Genomic DNA, 20,216 nt, shown 5'->3' on the forward strand with positions numbered 1-20,216 from the left:
GACGCTTGCATTTCCATAAGCATGGGAAACTACAACAAAGGAATACCTGGTCCTGATCATGGTTAAAATGTATAACAATTGGAAGGAAGATTAAATCCACAGCATTTTGCTTTTAACTTTTTATATGCTATGTTTGCTGCTCCCAAGTTTTGGCATTGACATTTTTAAGTTCAGTAATTTTAGGTGTCATTACACATACTACTTAGATTAAAATTGCATTTAGTTATTAAATATGTCTGCAAAGAGGGAGAGGAAATAGTCTCGAGTAATTTTAATGGCGCACCAAAGGATACTGACTGATGAGTTGAAGTTTCAACTTTATTGAAAAACAAGCTAATCTGTAAATATTTCAGCACTTTTTCCAAAAATTTCTCATTCATGAAACAATCATATCACTGAATTTTAACCCCTTACCTGCAATGTTCCCTGTAAGCTATGAGGCCACACAGCAACCTGGAGAAGTCCCTGTGCAGGCCGCACATAAGTGGGTCCCTTTAAGTTACTGCGCAGCGGCGCACTGAAATAGATCACCTGTGCACTTGAAAAAAAATTAGAGGCCTTGTAGGTCACCTCTCTCCCAACTGACCTTTGAACAGTCTTGTTGGCTTTTCACTCAATTTGATTTGGATGAGGATTTCAGTTATTCATTATATACAGCAAGACCTTATTTATATTTGCAATTTTGCATTATTCCTCTTATGCAGCTTAAAAAAGGAAATTTATAGTAACATAAATCTGGAAAATTTTCAATAATTTTGAGAAAGGCTCTTTAAAACTTCCATTAAACTAACCTAGTTCCTCTTGTAACACTCACAATAGTATCATCCATGTAGGTTTCTCTTTCAGGAGCCTAGGCTTTGGATTTAGCTTTTACACAGATCCACACATGTGATTTGAGAGCTCAGTGACTCTCAGTGCTGTGTTCTTGCACCTTAATGTTCTCCTTTGCAGTGGTCCGATTATGTGATTTATGATCCAGTTAAACTAGATTATAATCGGAAGAAAGCGTAAAAATGAAAGGTGGGAAAATAAAAATGGGGTAGAAATAAGAACAGAAGAAGGAAGGGAACGGGATTATTTTTAAAAGAAAGACTGTATCCAATACAGTAAGTGAGATGATTGTAGCACCTATTGACTTGCCCTGCAGCTCCTTTACTTTCAGGCCTTTTGGTGCTATTGAGCAGGTTTTGCCTTTCCCCATTTATTGATATCCTCAATTTAGTTTTACTTTTGATCCACAGATTCAAAAATCCTGAGGAGTCTAGACAGAGTGGATAGGAAAGCTCTATTTCCCTTGGTTGAGGGGTCCAAAACCAGACTGAATTAAACTGTTCACAAGCTTGGTTTTCTTATAGACCAAGGCTTCTTAGACAGCACCTTCCAAACCCACAACCACAACCATATGGAAGGGCAAGGCCAGCAGTTGCATGGGAACACCACCACCTGGAAGTTCCCCTACAAGTCATTCACCATCCTGACTTGAAAATATATCGCCGTTCCTTTACCGTCGCTGGGTCAAAATCCTGGAACTCCCCTCCTAACAACATTGTGTGTGTACCTACAGCACATGTACCTACTTCAGCGGTTCAAGAAGGCAGCTCACCACCACCTTCCGAAGGGCAACTAGAGGTGGGCAATAAATGCTGGCCTGGCCAGTGAAGCCCACATCCCGTAAATGAATTAAAATGAATGAGCTTACCTGCTGATTTGGGGTAAGAAGTCAGAGGTTTAGAGGAGATTCAAAGGGAATTCCCAACCCCCCCCCCCCCCCAAGAAGGTGGCCGGGACCTTGAACTCATAGTTTAAAGGGTGATAGAGGCAGGAATTATCACAATATTTAAACAGTATTTTGATATGCACTTCAAGTGCCATTATTTACAAAGCGATGGACCAAGAGCAAGAAAGTGGGATTAGGCTGGATATGGCTCCCTGTCAGCCAGTGCAGACACAATAGGCTGAAAGGACTCCCTCTATGCTGTAAATTTCTATGATTCTATGAAATATTTCAAGATGAATGTGCATTTATTTTCTATGTTTTTGTTAGTCACCTTGAGATGGCCTTGATTTTTTTGAATCTCTGATTTTCCTGCTTGTGGAAAATGTAAAGTTTGGATTCAGTAAGTTCTGAGCCATCTAAATTATTATCCTTAGTACATAAACTTTTATAATATAGTTGTATTATTCTAGAGTGGAAGAAGCTGAAGAAAAATACAATAGCAGAGAGTCAAGACCAGAGGATCTACAGCTGATCACTGAGTTAAAGGAAATGATCACAGAACGAGACCAGCTCACAAAAAAACTAATGGTGTGTATTTTTCAGCTTTTAAATATGGGGTCTGACTTAAAACAAAGAAGGATAAATGGTCATTAATTAGCTCATAATATTTTTATAGATGATATGCAGGCCTCTTTTTTGGGCCAAAATCATGATCATGGTTTATTGTTGGATTGAAAGAAGTGTGACAAAGTTTTTTTGTTTTTTTGCTTTCTAAGTCCAATTCTTCAACATCCATTGAACTCCCAATTACTGTTGACCAATAGCTGACTTTTCACTTGAATTTATTTGCAGTGACATGTTAAGAAAACTAAAGCCATTGTCTTTAGTTCCTAATATAACCTCCATTTCCTAGCCACTGATTCTAACCACCGACCCCCCAAAACCTTCCCCCAACCACTCCCCTCCCCCAATCCCCACCCTGACCACTGTCCAAGGCTAAATTAGAGTGTTCTTATCCTTGGTTTTCTATTAGATAATGAGCTTACTTGCTGATTCTGTCTCCTCTCCACAGACCTAACCCCTACTCCACCTCAATAACATTGTAGGTCTCTGCCCCTCCCTCAGACCATCTGTGGCAGAAACCATTATCCATGCTTTCTTAAATTCAGACTTGGGAACCATTGAAAGGGAAAAACCTACTTGACCTCATGCCCGCCAATCTGCCTGTCATAGATGCATCTGTCCATGACAGTATTGTAGGAGTAACTTGTGCAGAGTCCTTATGGAGACGAAGTCCCGCCTTCACATCGAGGATACCCACCATCATGTTGTGTGGCACTACCACTGTGCTAAATGGGATAGATTTTGAACAGATATAGCAGCTCAAATCTGGGCATCCCTGAGGTGCAGTGGGCCATCAGCAGCAAGAGAATTGTATACAACCACAATCTAACCTCATGGACCAGCATATCCCCACTCTGCCATTACAATCAAGCCAGGTGATCAATCCTGGTTCAATGAACAGTGCAGGAAGGCATGCCTGGAGCAGCACCAGGCAAGCCTAAAAATGAAGTGTCATCCTGATGAAGCTACAACACAGGACTACTTGCATACCAAACAGCATAAGCCGCAAGCGATAGACCTAGGCGATTCCACAACCAACGGACCAGAACTAAGCTCTGCAGTCCTGCCCTATTTAGTCGTGACTGGTGGTGGACAGTTTAACAATTAACAGGAGGAGGAAGCTCCACAAATATCCCATCTTCGATAGTTGAGCCCAGTTTGTCAGGTCAAAAGACAATGCTGAAGCATTTGCAATCACTTTCAGCCAAAAGTGCCAAGTGAATGATCCATCTCAGTCTGCTCCTCAGATCCGCAGAGATGCCAGTCTTCAGTCAATTCACTTCACTCCACATGATATCAAGAAATGGCTGTAGGCACTGGATACTGCAAAGACTCTGACAACATTCCGCCAATAATTCTGAAGAGTTGTGCTCCAGAGCTAACCACGCCCTGAGCCAAACTGTTCCAGTACAGCTACAACACTGGCATCCACCCAGCAATGTGGAAAATTGCCCAGGTATGTCATGTAAACAAAAAAGCAAGACCAATCCAACCCAGATCAATTACCATCCCATCACACTACTCTCAATCATCAGCAGGGCAATGGAAGGTGTCATCAACAGAGCTATCAAGGACCACTTACACAGTAATAACAGACACTCAGTTTGGGTTCTGCCAGGGCCACTCAGCTCCTGACCTCATTACAGCCTTAGTCCAAACATGGACAAAAGAGCTGAACTCCCAAGGTGAGGTGAGAGTGACTGCCCTTGACATCAAGACCACATTTGACTGAGTGTGGCATTTTTTTTTCTGTTCATTCATGGGATGTGGGCTGTGTTGGTTGAGCTAGCATTTATTACCCATCCCTCATTGCCCTTGAGAAGGTGGTGATGAGCTGCCTTCTTGAACCCCTGCAGTCCATGCCACCAAAGCTATTAGGAAGAGAGTTCCACAATTTTGACCAAGCGACCGTGAAGGATCAACGATATATTTCCAAGTGAGGATGGTGAGTGACTTGGAGGCGAGCTTTGAGGTGGTGGTGTTCCCATCTTTCTGCTGCCCTTATCCTTCTAGATGGTAGTGGTTGTGGGTTTGGAAGGTGCTGTCTAAGGAGTCTTGGTGAATTCCTGCAGTGCATCTTATAGATGGTACACACTACTGCTACTGTGCGTCGGTGGTGGAGGGAGTGAATGTTTGTGGATATGGTGCCAATCAAACGGGCTGCTTTGTCCTGGATGGTGTCAAGCTTCTTGAATGTTGTGGGAGCTGACTCAGCCAGGCAAGTGGGGAGTATTCCATCACACTCCTGACTTTTGTCTTGTTGATGGTGGATAGGCTTTGGGGAGTCAGGAGGTGGGTTACCCGTGACACTATTCCTAGCCTTTGACCTGCCCTTGTAGCCACAATATTTGTCTTGCTAGTCCAGTTCAGTTTCTGGTCAATGGTAACCCCCAGGATGTTGATAGCGGGGGATTCAGTGATGGTCATGCCATTGAACATCAAGAGGTGATGGTTGGATTCTCTCTTCTTGGAGATGGTCATTGCCTGACACTTGTGTGGTGTGAATGTTACTTGCCACTTGTCAGCCCATGCCTGGATATTATCCAGGTCTTGCTGCATTTGACTTAGAATTCTTCAGTATCTGAGGAGTCATGAATGGTGCTGAACATTGTGCAAACATCTGCGAATATCCTCACCCCTGACCTTATGATGGAAGGAAGGTCATTGATGAAGCAGCTGAAGAGGGCTGGGCTGAGGACACTACTCTGAGGAACTCCTGCAGTGATGTTTTGGAGTTGAGATGACTGAACTCCAACAATCTTCCTTTGTGCTAGGTATAACTCTAACCAGCGGAGAGTTTTCCCTCTGATTCCCATTGACTCCAGTTTTGCTGGGGCTCCTTGATGCCACATTCTGTCAAATGCTGCCTTGATGTCAAGGGCAGTTACTCTCACCTCATCTTGGGAGTTCAACTCTTTTGTCCATGTTTGAGCCAAGGCTGTAATGAGGTCAGGAGCTGAGTGGCCCAGCTGGAACCCAAACTGGGCATTAGTGATCAGGTTATTGCTAAGCAAGTGCCGCTTGATAGCACTGTTGACGACCCCTTCCATTACTTTACTGATGATCGAGAGTAGACTGATGGGGTGGTAATTGGCTGAGTTGGATTTGTTCTGCTTTTTGTGTACAGGACATACCTGGGCAATTTTACACATGGTCGGGTAGGTGCCAGTATTGTAGCTGTACTGGAACAGCTTGGCTAGGGGTGCGGCAAGTTCTGGAGCACAAGTCTTCAGTACCATTGCCGGAATATTATCAGGGCCCATAGCCTTTGCAGTATCTAGTGCCTTCAGCTGTTTCTTGATATCATGCGGAGTGAATCGAATTGGCTGAAGACTGGCAACTGTGATGCTGGGGACTTCTGGAGGAGGCTGAGATGGATTATCCACTCGACACTTCTGGCTGAAGATTATAGCAAATGCTTCAGCCTTATCTTTTGCTCTGATGTGCTGGGCTCCTCCATCATTGAAGCTGGGGATATTTGTGGAGCTTCCTCCTCCAGTGAGTTGTTTAATTGTCCACCACTATTCACGACTGGATATGGCAGGACTGCAGAGCTTAGGTCTGATCTGTTGGTTGTGGGATCGCTTAGCTCTGTCTATCACTTGCTGCTTATGCTGTTTGGCAGGCAAGTAGTCCTGTGTTATAGCTTCACCAGGTTGACACCTCATTTTTAAGTATGACTGGTGCTGCTCCTGGCATGCTCTCCTTTCATTGAACCAGGGTTGATCCCCTGGCTTGATCGTAATGGTAGAGTGGGCGATATGCCGGGCCATGAGGTTACAGATTGTGTTTGAGTACAATTTTGCTGCTGTTGATGGCCTGCAGTGCCTCATGGATGCCCAGTCTTGAGTTGCTAGATTTGTTTGAAATATATACCATTTAGCATGGTAGTAGTGCCATACAACAAGATGGAGAGTATCCTCAATGTGAAGGCGGGACTTCGCCTCCACAACGACTGTGCGGTGGTCACTCCTACTGATATTGTCATGGACAGATGCATCTGCAGCAGGTAGGTTGGTGAAGATGAGGTCAACTATTATTTTCCCTCTTGTTGGCTCGCTCATCACCTACCGCAGACCCAGTCTAGCAGCTATGTCCTTTAGCACTCAGCCAACTCGGTCAGTAATGGTACTACCAAGCCACTCTTGGTGGTGGACATTGACGTCCCCCACCCAGAGTACGTTCTGTGCCCTTACCACCCTCAGTGCTTCCTCCAAGCACTGATTCATCAGCTGAAGGATGGTGGTACGTGGTAATCAGCAGGAGGTTTCCTTGTCCATGTTTGACCTGATGCCATGAGAGTTGATGTTGAGGACTCACAGGGCAACTCCCAACTGTATGCCACTGTGCCTCATCAATGAGCCCTAGCAAAACTGAAGTCAATGGCAATCGGGGGAAACTCTCCGCTGGTTGGAGTTGTACTGAGCACAAAGGAAATGGTTGCGATTGTTGGAGGTCAGCCCTCTCAGCCCTGAAACATAGCTGCAGGAGCTTCTCAGAGTAGTGTCGCAGGCTCAACCATCTTCAGCTGCTTCATCAAAGACCTTCCCTCCATCATAAGGTCAGAATGGGGCATGTTTGCACAACTTCAGCACCATTCATGACTCCTCAGATACTGAAGCAGCCTGTGTCCATATGCAGCAAAACCTGGGCAATATTAAGGCATGGGATGATAAATGGCAATTTACATTTGAGCCACACAAGTGCCGGGCAATGACCATCTTCAAGAGGGGAGAATCTAGCCATCTCCTTTTGACATTCAGTGGCATTGCCATCACTGAATCCTCCACTGTCAACATCCTGAGGGTTACCATTGACCAGAAACTGAACTGGACTAGCCATATAAATACTGTGACTACAAGAGCAGGTCAGAGGCTGGGAATTCTGCAGCGAGTGACTCACCTGACTCCCCACAGCCTGTCCACTACATACAAGAAATATTCAGGAGTGTGATGGAATACACTCCATTTGCATGGATGCGTGCAGCTCCCACAACAGTCAAGAAGCTTGACACCATCCAGGACAAAGCAGCCCACTTGATTAGCACCCCATCCACCACAATAAATATTCACTCCCGCTACCACTGATGCACAGTTGCAGCAGTGTGTGCCATCTACAAAATGCACTACAGCAACTCACCACAGATTCTTCAACAGCATCTTCCTAATCTGCAACCTCTACCACCTGGAAGGACAAGAATAGCAGATGCGTGGGAAAGCCCCCGCCTTCAAATTCTCCTCCAAGCTACACACCACCCTGACTTGGAACAATATTGCTGTTCCTTCACAGTCGTTGGGTCAAAATCCTGGAACCCCCCTTCCTAACTTTACTGTGGGTGTTCTTACAAAACATGGACGGCAGTGGTTCAAGAAGGTGGCTCACCACCACCTTCTCAAGGGCAATTGGAGATAGGTAATGGCCTAGCTAATGACATCTGTATCCCATGAACAAATAAATAAAAGTAGATTTGACTATTTCAGGCCTCTCATCTTGCACCCTTTGTAAGCATAAGTCCTTCAAGACTCTGCTTCCTATAGACTGTCTCAACTCAAGCCCCATTCGCCTATAACCCCTGTGGTCATTAACCTACATTGCCTCGTGCCTCATTTTTAGAATTCTTACCCTCATGTTCAAAGCCCTTCTTGTACTCACCTCTTCCTTTCTCTGTGACTTCCTGCAGTCTTTCCAACTTCTCAAGAACAATCAAGTATCTCTTACTCACCAGCAACTTGCTTAACAATGCTTAATTTGGTTTCCACCAGGATGACTTGACTCCGGACCTTATTACAGCCTAGGTTCAAACATGGACACGAGAGGTGAATTGCCGAGATAAGTGAGAATGATTGTTCTTGACATCAAGTGCAGCACTGAAGAGCCCTGGTAAAACTGAAGTTAATGAGGTTGGAGTGTGGGGCACCACCAGTAGCTAGAATCATAGTTGGAGGCCAATCATCTCTGCTCCAATATATTTCCAGCATTTTCTGTTTCTGTCAGAAATGGGGATATTTGCTAATGATTGTTCAGTGATTAGCTTCATTCAGGATTCCTCAGGTAATGAAACATTCCTGGCGTGCAATTAACAAGTCTTGAATGACATCCAGATTTGACATAATAAGGGTTATGCAAGTGCCAGGCAGTGACCTTTTCCAACAGAGATAATCTAACCACCTCTCCTTGACATTCAATATCATTACAATAATCAAATGCCCAACCATGAACATCCTCGGCATTACCATTCACCTGAAACAGAACTGAACCAACCACATAACTGCCATAGCATTTAGGATCAGGTCAGACACTGGTTATTCTGTGATGAGTGACTCACACCCTGACTTCCCAAAGCACCTCCAGCAACTATATGATACAATCAGTAGTGTGTTGGAATCTTTCTTAACCTGGATCAATGCAGCTCTATCAATCAATATTCAAGAAGTTCAGCACTATCCAGGACAAAGTCTGCTTGATCGGCAGCCCATCCACAAACTTAAATATCCACTTCCTGCTTAGGCAGCCTCGCCTTGGGTCGGCTATGCCCTAAACTCTGGAATACCTTTCCAAAACCTCTCTATCACTGTCTCACCCTTTAAGGCCACATTTAACCCTTTAACATTTTAATTGACCAAGCTTTTAGCCACCTGTCTGAATATCTGCTCCTTTGTCTTGATGTCAGTTCTTGTCCAATTAAGCTCTTGTGTCAGACCTTGGAATGTTGTACCATGTTAAGCTATCAATGCAATTATAAAAAGAAATAGTTATAGAATGCATATTTTAATATTTGACATTTACTTTTAACAGGATGACAAAAAATTTTACCAGCTGGAACTGGTGAACAGAGAAACAAATTTCAACAAGGTTTTTAATGCTATCCCTAATGTAGGAGTCATCAATCCTCTAGCTAAGGTTTGTTTCACAGGAGCATTTATTTTGTAATTTGCTTAGTATCCTGTAGTTACCTATAGTTTGTGCTTACTTATCTTCAAGGTGAATACTTTTGATCATCTATATTCACATTGTAGATTTATTAAACTAATTAACAATGAACTATCTTTGGAATTAATATTTTGTTCAATTTTCCTATTTCTATTGCAGCAGAAGAAAAAGAATGATAAAATTGCCAATCGCTTTGTCAGTGCCCCAAATTTAAGTGCTTTGGAATCTGCAGGAGGGGGAAATGGGCAACATCAGCACAACCGCCTGGAGCCAATTCCTAATTCCCCTGTTCATGATATTGGGTTCAATAGCAACAAGCCTCTACCCCAGCCAGTACCTTCAAAAGAGGCAAAAAGATTTCTGAGGTGAGCATCCACCTCGAGGTTTATAACATAAGGAGAGTTTGAGTAGACTAGGCTTATATTTCCTAGAGTTTAGATGAACAAGAGGTGATCTCATTGGAACATAAAATTCCTAAGGGGCTTGGCAGGGTGGATGCTGTGAGAATGGTTAACCTGGCTGTCCAGAACTAAGGGTCACAGTCTCTGATTAAGGGTCAATCTTTTAGATGAGGAGAAATATCTTCTCTCAAAGAGTTTTGAATCTTTGGAATTCCCTCCCCAAGAGATCTGTAGATGCTCAAGTGTTCAGTATATTCAAGATAGAGATGGTTAACTTTTTGGAGACCAAGGGAATCCAGGAATATGACAATAGTGCAAGAAGGTGGAATTGAGGGAGAAGATCTGCAATTATCTTGTTGAATGGCGGAGCAGGCTCAAAGGGCGAAATGGCCCGCTCCTGCTCCTATTTCTTATGTTCATAGAGGTGATGATACAAACTGGCCATGATCCAAAACTACACTTTTACAATTTAACATTAATTACCGAAACTAGGATTAGACAAGTCTTCAGTATGGATCCGTTATCGATTTCAAACTCACATTTTTGCAGTTAAAGTGTGCTTTCCCCCTTGTTCTGCAATTTATGCATAAATTTGAAATTTACTTAATGACGTCTTCTAATAAATGTGCAGGCCTCATTAACGTTGTTATTTTAATAGCCTAATGGTAACCACATTTAATTTTAAATTGCTTTGTGTTCAGCCATTATTTCAATAGTTCTGATTTATATGCTGATTTTTTTCCTCTTTAACTTTTACCCTTTTATTTACGTTGGTTAGGGTTTCAAGTGTAACCGACATGAATTAGCATAAAATAATGTTGGTCCTTTTTTATGAATTTTTAATTTTCCACTCCTTAAGATGCGCTACCTTTTTCTTTTGGATAACCTTTTTGTTACTAAGCAGGGCTTTAAATGCTCAATGAAGAGATGCTGAAATTTTTAAACTTCTGAAAGCAGTTCTGTCATTTTAACTATATCGATGTTCATAATCTGTGCAGCATTTAAACAGTAGAAGAAGGTCTTGCTCATACAGTGTTTCAGCTGGCACTTTTAAATAAAAGTTCACAAATAGCAAGACCACAATAATTGCCCTTGCTGATAAAAATTCACCACTGAAATTGTGACGTGTATTGTGCCTGTATTCCTGTGCTGCTGAGACACATTTACCTGAGGGCCACTGCGATGCTAGCAACAGCAATATTTTTCACTACTGCAATGACTGGCTGTTGTGCAACACCAGCTCCATTTTAATGAGGCCTAACATCCATTATCTGTAGAGCCTCTGGTGCAGTTTGCATCCTTCACTGGATTACTGTCTTTTATTTATATTCATATTTACCCCGAAGACCCATGGTGAATTGAAAAAAAAAGCAGTGACTGTGAAAGATTAATTTAATTGAGACATTTTAATCAAGTTGGCAGTAGAATTGCATTTCAAGTATAAAATCATTCCAAATTTGTACCTGCATTGGCATTCACAGTTTCAGCTAGAAACAAAGTGTGAATAGAAGTAATAATGGTGCTTTGGGTTGCAATGAGAGCTAGGTGTTCAGGTTCGATTTTTTTACTCAAATGTTTTAACTCAGCATTTTCTCAGCCAGCATCTAGGTTTGCACAGAACCGTTACTGCATGAAATGTAAAGCATATTGCTTTTTTCAATATCATCATCCAGGATAAACATGCACAAAGTAATTGTGAACTGAGTTTTCATGCACCATAGCTACTGCATTGAAGTTTAAATTTTTTTATGCATTCATGGGATGTGGGCATCACTGGCTAGGCCAGTGTTTATTGTCTATGCCTAATTGCCCTTGAGAAGGTGCTGGTGAGCTGCCTTCTTGAACCGCTGCAGCCCATGTAGTGTAGGTATACCAACAGTGCTGTAAGGGTGGGAGTACTAGGATTTTGACCCAACAACAGTGAAGGAGCAGTGATATATTTCCAAGTCAGGACGGTGAGTGGCTTGGAGGTGGTGGTTTTGTTCCCATATGTCTGCTGCCCTTGTCCTTCTAGATGGTAGTGGTCGTGGATTTGAAAGGTGCTGTCTAAGGAGCCTTCGTGAGTTCCTGCAGTGCATCTTATAGGTGGCACACACTGCTGCCACTGTGCATCGGTGGTAGAGGGAGTGAATGTTTGTGGATGGGGTGCCAATCAAGAGGGCTGCTTTGCTCTGAATGGTGTCAAGCTTCTTGAGTGTTGTTGGAGCTGCACTTATCCAGGAAATTGAAGAGCATTCCATCACACTCCTGACTTGTGCCTTGTAGATGGTGGATAGGCTTTGGGGAGTCAGGAGCTGAGTTACTCACTGCAGGATTCCTCCTGCAGCCTCTGACCTGCTCTTGTAGCCACAGAATTTATATGGCTGGTCCAGTTCATTCTGTGGTCAGTGGTAACCTCCAGGGTGTGGATAGTGGAGAATTCAGCGATTGTAATGCCATTGAGTGTCAAGGGGCATTTTAATTTGCTGTTTTGATGCATATAGGAAAACATCTCATACATTCACGATAAATGTGAATACAGCCAAACTTGACTGAGGCCACTTTAGAAACAAGATGCACAGTACCTGGTCTGTGTCTGTGTTGATGTCAGTCACACATTGGCTGGGATTTTGTGGCCCTGGCATAGCAGGTCCTACTGCAACGGATGCGGCGGGCCATTGAAACTTCCATTTACTTTGGTGGGGCTGGAAGGTTCTTGCCATTGTTACCATTGAGTGTTAAATAAGACTTGTATGTGAATTGACACATGGTTAATTCAAAGACTCTCAACTGTGTCTTTGAGAACGAGTCATTGTTTGTTGTTTTTCCAGCAAGAAGGGTGGCTACTTGGAGGTGTGAAGCATGCTGTAGCAGAGATTAACATAGATATGTGCTAATAGGCCTCCTGTCAGAGAATGGTTGGTGCAAAACAAAAACAGAAACATAAATACCTGGAAAAACTCAGCAGGTCTGGCAGCATCGGCGGAGAAGAGCACTTCTCCGCCGATGCTGCCAGACCTGCTGAATTTTTCCAGGTATTTCAGTTTCTGTTTTTGTTTTGGATTTCCAGCATCCGCAGTTTTTTGCTTTTATCAATGGTTGGTGAATATGTTGCAAGAAAATGTGATTTGTTATTAAGAGGTTTCCAATTGACCTTATATGAAAACAGGCTGCACAGAACTTAGTGGACTAGAGATCCATTGGGATCTCCTTCCTCTCTTGAGTAGAAAATGTGGCAGTTTTGACTTTCCAGATAGTATGCTTTGAGAAAAGTCATGTTTGAAACAAAGATAATGGACTATATTAACAGTTGAGTACGTAATTGAATAACATCATTCTTGTTTAAAAATGTGAATGACATTAGACTTTTTTAAAGTGCATTTTCTGATAGATTTTTTTTTCAGAACTGAAATTATAACGTGTGTATGGTGCTTCTTCTAAATTTTATTTCAGGTTTCAGATCATTTCTTCATGTCAATTGTTAACTATTGTATTTAGCCCAGTGACTTATGCCTATACTCCTTGCCATTAAATCTACAGTTTCCACAGCTATAATTTTTGTCACTCTCAACCTAATTCTATTAATTTAAAATCAAGCGATTATAATGTGGCCAAATTTAAAATGATCATCAAAAACCTGATGCTGCAACATATTCTAAATAATTAGTAAAACCAAACATAGTCTATACAAATTATTTATAATTGCACAGGAGCTGCTACACCATTTTTTAAGGTTTACATATGTTTATATATTTTGCTATATTTAAAAGCAGATAAAGGAATCTTGCAGCTTTATTTGAAAGCACTCATACATCTATCTGTGTGAGTGCTTTCGCTTGATTTGTTGTTTTTTATTTATTTTTGCCATTGATTTGTGGATTGTTCTTATTTTAAGTTGTTAATTTCTTATTATCTGGACTTTAGCTGTAATGGCTTACTGTATCTGTATTTTGCTTTGTTAGGTAGCTACCATTTGATGTAAAACATGCACTTTTTAAAGCATATTTTTTTATTTTAATAAATACATTTTACAGACCAGCTGTTGTTTTGTTTCTGTACTTATGCCTGCATCATGTTAACCACAGCATGTTGGTGCCACTAATCAAACATTATTTACACCCCTTTATGCTATGAAGATGTTTTAAACTAACCTGCATGTTATCTTTTATTTTGCATTTTAATGTTGTATTTTGTGCAAGGTTTTTAAAATTATGATTTAGTTTAGTTGAACAAATTTTGGCTGTGTTTCATTGATTTGTAATTTGCATTACTTTTTTGATCATTGTATAGAAATTATCTTTCACATTCTCTTACACATGAACAGTAACTTTAATCCCATGACCAATCTGTCCAATATCGCTTTACTCCCTTCTCTTCAATTTAACCTGTTGGCTCCGGTCTTGCTGGAAAAATAGTGGCATGTTAGTGATGCATGCCACTATTAATGTGCAAATTCTCCAGCAAATTCAGGGGAATAAGAAATGTGCCACGAGTTGCAAATCTCTAGAATTTTCGAGGCAGTTTACGCCACTTCATCATTTGCTTAGCACAAATTTCATTTTATCCTTAACCTCCTCATTATTTTTAAGAACTTGTTGAATTTGCATATTAATTTCCTTTTAAACTTGCCAAAGAAAGTTTGGGCTTTAACTGAACAGCATAAGTACCTTTTTTATGTTGTGATAATTGTTACTCCAAAGCCAAACAATCTTTCTAGCCCAGAAGGGGAAAAATTTAAACTGTTCAATCTCAATCCTGCACATAGTCAATTGTGATGAGATTTTTAAAAAATTTAAATTTTGAACCTTTTTTTCTCTTTTTGTTTCTTTGCTTTCTCATTTTTAATCCAATCTCTTTCTGCAACTGATGTGAAATTGAATTAATCCACTGTACTTCACATTTCCTCATTGCCCTTTTGTTTCTTTCCCAATCCTTTGATCTCATCACACTGAAGCAGTGCTGTGCTCTCAAGGTGTCATTTTTTGAGTGAGATGTTAAACTGACCACCTGTCTGCCGTCTTAAGATGGACATAGAATTAGGGGAGATGTTGTGGTATTCTGACCAGAATCTCTCGACCAACATGACTATAACAAATTATTTAATGCTTATCCCAATGCTTGTGGGACCATACTTGTGCAATTTGACTGCTGAGTTCTGCCCACAATAATGGACAGAATTTTCCATGCCCACTGGCATCGGGCATCATGGTGGACATGAGTGGGCAATATGGTGGGAAGGCCAAAAATTAGCTTCATAACATCGTGAAACCAGTTTGCAAATGTCCGCCCCACCCATCAATGACAATCCGCGCTTCCTATCGACGCGCGTCAGGAACTTCATTATAATACATCTGCATATATATATGCCAAGCTCGCCGGAATCTCCCGCCACACTGGATCTGAGCATGCTGATGTGTTTCACAACATTCCAAAACATGAACATAAGAGACGTGCACGTGTCGAGCTGCACTTCACATGGGACTTTGAGGCTCGTTTGCCTACCTTGCTTTGGGCAGCACTTGTGGTCTTCAGCTCCAGGCTTTAGTTTAGAAGGATGAGAGGAAATCTAATTGAGCTATATAAGATGCTAAAGGGCATAGAAAAGTAGACGTGGAGCGGATGTTTCCCCTTCTGGGGCATTCTAAAACGAGAGGCCATAGTTTTAGGCTAAGGGGTGGTAGATTTAAACCAGAGATGAGGAGGAATTACTTTTCTCAAAGGGTCGTGAATCTGTGGAATTCACTACCTCAGAGTGCAATGGATGCCGGGAAGCTGAATAAATTTAAGGAGGAGATAGACAGATTTTTAATTAGTAACGGGTTGAAAGGTTATGGGGAGAGGGCGGGAACTTGGAGTTGAGGCCAAAATGAGATCAGCCATGATCGTAATGAATGGCGGGGCAGGCTCGAGGGGCTGAATTGCCTACTTCTGCCCCTAGTACTTATGTTCTTTGCAGGCAGCACAACAACGAGACCTGCCATAAGGCTTTTCAACAGTTGCAGGGCTATGGCTTGCTTGGGAAAGGGGTGGCCGCAGGGAAGGGAAGAGACTGCAGGTCTAGAGCATTACTGGGAAAGGGGCGTATCCCAGGATGTGTGTTGGGAGACATGTTGGTCTGTGCAAGTGGCCTCAAGAAGGTGAGGGCTGAAGAGACAGTCTCCAGAGTAGATGAGATGAATATGTGAGTGAGAGTTTGGAGTGATGAAATGGTTGCCTTACCCTGGTGACACAGATGAGATCATTCATGCTCTTTCTGCACTGGATGGCCAACTTCTGTGCAGCATTGGCGCATACCACCTCTGCCATCACCACCCAAGCCGGAGTAGTGATACAGATGGGCCTCCTGGGGCCAGAGTTGGGGTAAACGATATCTTAGCGGGCTCCAACAGTGTCCAGAAGTCGTCCCAGGGTTGCGCTACAGATTCGAGGGACTGCAGTCTTCTTGTCTTTCAGGGCCATGTCTCCTGAGCAGCAGTCCGGGGCTGGAAGCACTAAGAGATGTGCCCCCAGCGTGAGGATGCGGCAAGGTGACAGCGTGGTGGGCGAATCGGAGGTCGCCCACCAGTGAAAGAGTGTGTTTCCCAGGAATGCATGATTAATGCGGGATTGGGATGATGCAGCGTGAAAAACCGGTGGGTAAAACGTTCTTTTTCCTGCCGGGTACCATACTTAGTGCAAACCTGGGTCGATTCTGCTCAGTGAATACACTTCAATAGGTCATTCATTGAAGGCTGTGAAGCACTTTGAGATCTCCTAAGGTTGTGAAATGTGCTTTTAAATGGAGGGTCTACTTTCCCTAAATCATCAGTGCTCTTCCCCATTTGGAGCATTTCAGGATGATCTGCAACAAAAACAAAAATGCCTGGAAAAACTCAGCAGGTCTGACAGCATCTGCGGAGCGGAACACAGTCAACATTTCGAGTCCGTATGATGAAGAATTAAAGGATAAGTTGAAAATTAGAACAGTGTCTTTAACGTTACTGAAAGTTCCAAGGTAAATTAAATCTTGATACCAAGCCAAGGAAGAAGATAGCAGGGTAGATGGTCAGAAGTTTGGTCAAAGAGATAGGTTATAAGGAATGAGTTAAAGGATGAGAGAGAAAAGGGAATGAGGCTGAGTGGCTTTTTTTTGGCCAGTGCAGACACGTTGGGCAGGGTGACCACTTCCTATGCCGTGTATTTTTCTACATTTTCTGAATTTTATAAATATCTAAAAAGGGAGGAATGCGCAGGGATGTAAGCAGAGGGCAGGGAAGTGGCAGTACGTGAATTGTTCCTCAGGAGAGCCAGCACATACATGAAGGGGCCAAATGGCTTTCTGTGCTGTAACTGATTCCATGTAGAGGCCTGGATTTTGCTATGATAATGATAGTAAAACTGTCAGTGCACACCATCATTACTTCACTGAAACTTCAGAAGTTCAAACTTGTGCAGAATAATGTGGAAATCCAAAAGTTGCTGTCAGTAAATCTAGTTCCTTCAGATGATGTGCTGTAGAAGTTCCCGCAGACTATCATCTCCCTTACAATTGTGAATTGAACTGTTAGTCTCCCTGTAAATACCTTGGAAAAAGTTGCACCTTGCTGAATGAGAGGTAACTGGGTGTTTAGCAGTATATTAAGTTCATAATTACTGTTAATCAGCCTTACTGGCCCTGAAAAGCTAATTTTATGTTTGTGGGATATCACATTTCCCCACAATGATTAAGAATTAAACATATTTTTAAAAGCACATTTTTTTTAAGTCTGTTTATCTTTATTTTAGCTTCTAGCTCAATATAGGGCAGAATTTTCCCGTTGACGTGCGGGGGCGAGACCCACACACCGATGAGTAAAATGACATGCAGTGACGTTGGGCGAGCCTCCCGATGTCACCGCACATCATCACAATATTTTGGTGGGCAGGTGCACAATGATATCCGATGTGCACCCGCCATTAATTAACGGGTCACTTAAGGCCTTTGAGGCGCCAATTGACGATGATTTTTCGGGGCCCATGCGATCTTCGGGTCGGCACATGGGAGCAACGGGCAGGTGGGTAGGAGACATTTGCATAAATGTCATCCACAGGCGGGATAAGAGGGCTCAGTGGGGTCGGGCGTGTGCTCTGTCAAGTGTTTAACATTTTCAAAGTTACTGATACTTGCTTCTGTGATCTGTAATACTTCAAAAAGCATACCAGCTGCTTGGCCTGGACTCTCAACCTTCAGGTTAGCACTCTGCAGTAAAGAATCGTTTTTGGGCTGTAGGTTTCAGGAAGCCTTCCCTTAGCCTGGGAATGGGAGTTGAACTGTCCCCTAGAGGCACCTCCTCTGAGGAGGAAGGGAGGGCTAGAAGTGGGAGGAGGCCAGGAGTGCACATTCAGCCTCCAGGGGAGCCACCTTTGGGAGGACAGGCGCAGGCATGAGGGGCGCAGCGCCAAGAGGTAGTCTTGCACACAAGTGGCCATCGAGGCGCCAGCAGGTGAGCCCAGTGCATTCGTCATCAGGAAGGGCTTCCACCCTGCGAATGTGCAGATAGTGTGTGATCGCAGGATGCTGATCTTACAAGTCTGTGCAAGGTACCCAGTCAGCTCCCATCATGCCTACATCCTCAGACACTTCCATGGGCCAGGGTTCTTCAGTGCTCCAACCCGGCTGGATGGATGGCTGCTGGGTGACAAGGGCTATCCCCTCAGAAGGTGGCTCATGACGCCTCTCCACCATCCAAGAACAGAAGCTGAGCAGTGGTACAATAGGAGCCACACCTCCTCAAGGGCTGTGGTGGAGAGAGCTATTGGTCTTCTCAAGATACACTTCTGATGCCTGGACCATTCAGGGGGTGCACTCCAGTACCTCACAGATTGTGTGTCGCTGATAGTGGTGCATGCTTCACTCTCCACAATCTTGCCCTGGAAAGGGGGATGCTGTAGACGAAGAAGATGTAGACACAGTGGCTGCCGCTGCACACATTAAGTCCAGCAGTGAGCCCGAGGATGAGCACGCAGAGGGAAATGCTGAGAGGGTAGACGCTGACCTGGGCATACTCTAGGGAGGCAGGGACATTCAGGAGGTTTTAATCCAATGAACCTTCAGCTAGCACACCGCATATGGACCTCCAGGACAATTCTGGGCTGCAGGGTCCATACTCGATACCTGAGTGCTAAATCTGCCTAGATAGGAACATTAACTAAGGGCCTTGTCAATAAAGCTGAATGTCCCACAAATCACTCATAACATTGTTGGTAACCATCCACCTGCAGAAGAAGAGAGGCACCCTCAGCCATGGTGACATGTCTGAATTAAGAGAACAAAATGATAAAGGTGTTAAACATCACACCAACTCATAAAGATCTCATTGCGGGCCAACACAAAAGCACTAGTGATAAACCTGTGATGTGCCTAAGGTTACTTAGGTTTATGCTTTTTACGTTTATGTTTATGTCTTGGTGCTGTCCCCTCGCTGGGAGTGGCATCTGAGACAGCCTGCTCACTCTGCTGTCCAGTTGGCCTCGATGACCTTGGCGGCCATCCTCCGGCCCGTGGAGCCTGTGCTGGCCCCATCTGGGAGGGAGCTGCCAGTTCCACAGCTGGCATCTCCCCAGTCATCACAGTCTCATTGGATGCAACGGTCACTGGCAGAGGGGCGGAGGTGCTGCTGCCCTCATCCAGAGCGCCCTGAGAGGAGCCCGCAGGGAGGACAGGCAGCTGCTGCACCGTGATGTCGGTTCGGACCTCTCTGCTCATCGTGGAATGAGGGGCACTGAGCTGGGAAACTTGGTGCCCAGACCATCTCCCACACTGGCACTGACCAGCTGAGATCAATGCCGATGTGAGGGCTTGCTGGTCCAAATGCATCCCCAGGAAGCCCTGGAGGAGCCTCTCTACGAAAGTCGCCAATCTCTCCATGAAGGATGCTTGGCGCTTGGCCATGAGGCTTATTGCATTGGTGATGGATCACGTAGACTCCTCCTCCACGGACACCAAACCAAGCATAGCCTCATGTATCTCCACCAGATGCTCCTGCACACCCGGCCGCATTTCCTGCGTTTTCTGTGTCACGGATGACTCCAGAGGCACATCATCAGGCACCGACTGAGCATGTGCCTGGTCCCTTACAGTCCTCCAGCTGCTGGCACCATGGGCACGCTCTGTCTCCACCACCTCCTCCAGTGACTGTGAAGTGCCCTCACTGTTGTGCCCAGGACTCTAACCGATGATCTAATTCCCACCAAGATGCTAGTATCTGCGCTGGTGCCTGACTGGCAGAGATGGTGTGGCGCTCATGAGTCCAAGACTTCAGCGCTCTCAGGTATGAGAGGGGACATCTGCTGCTCCTCCTCCTGGCCCTGCTCCGCTGATGCTGAAAGGAAGAAAAAGGACATTTGATTAGTTAGCGTGGAGACAATGGCAATGTGCATCCCTATCCCTTGGATCATTATGCGCTCATCCTTCCATGGCTGGTAGGAGAACAACGGAGACCTCACTGCTGAGCATACATACCTGCCCATGGCAACCCAGCCTCAGTGACATCAGTGGACCTGGGCGGATAGCACCTCTCCAGATCTGGGGCCTCCTGCTCAAACAG

At 43.9% G+C, this 20,216-nt stretch overlaps 1 protein-coding gene across 1 annotated transcript in view; it reads left to right on the forward strand.

The window, feature by feature from the left end:
* The window catches only part of fam184ab (family with sequence similarity 184 member Ab), a 210,289-nt gene extending 199,935 nt beyond the window's left edge, over positions 1–10,354 (forward strand). The window contains exons 15-17 of the mRNA XM_041188881.1: positions 2,188–2,305; positions 9,137–9,241; positions 9,431–10,354. Coding sequence (XP_041044815.1) covers positions 2,188–2,305; positions 9,137–9,241; positions 9,431–9,640 — 433 coding nt within the window. The 3' untranslated portion in view covers positions 9,641–10,354. The remainder of the gene's footprint in view (positions 1–2,187; positions 2,306–9,136; positions 9,242–9,430) is intronic.
* The last annotated feature ends 9,862 nt before the right edge of the window (positions 10,355–20,216 follow it).

Source organism: Carcharodon carcharias, chromosome 5 (assembly GCF_017639515.1).
Source record: "Carcharodon carcharias isolate sCarCar2 chromosome 5, sCarCar2.pri, whole genome shotgun sequence".
NCBI classification, from domain to species: domain Eukaryota; kingdom Metazoa; phylum Chordata; class Chondrichthyes; order Lamniformes; family Lamnidae; genus Carcharodon; species Carcharodon carcharias.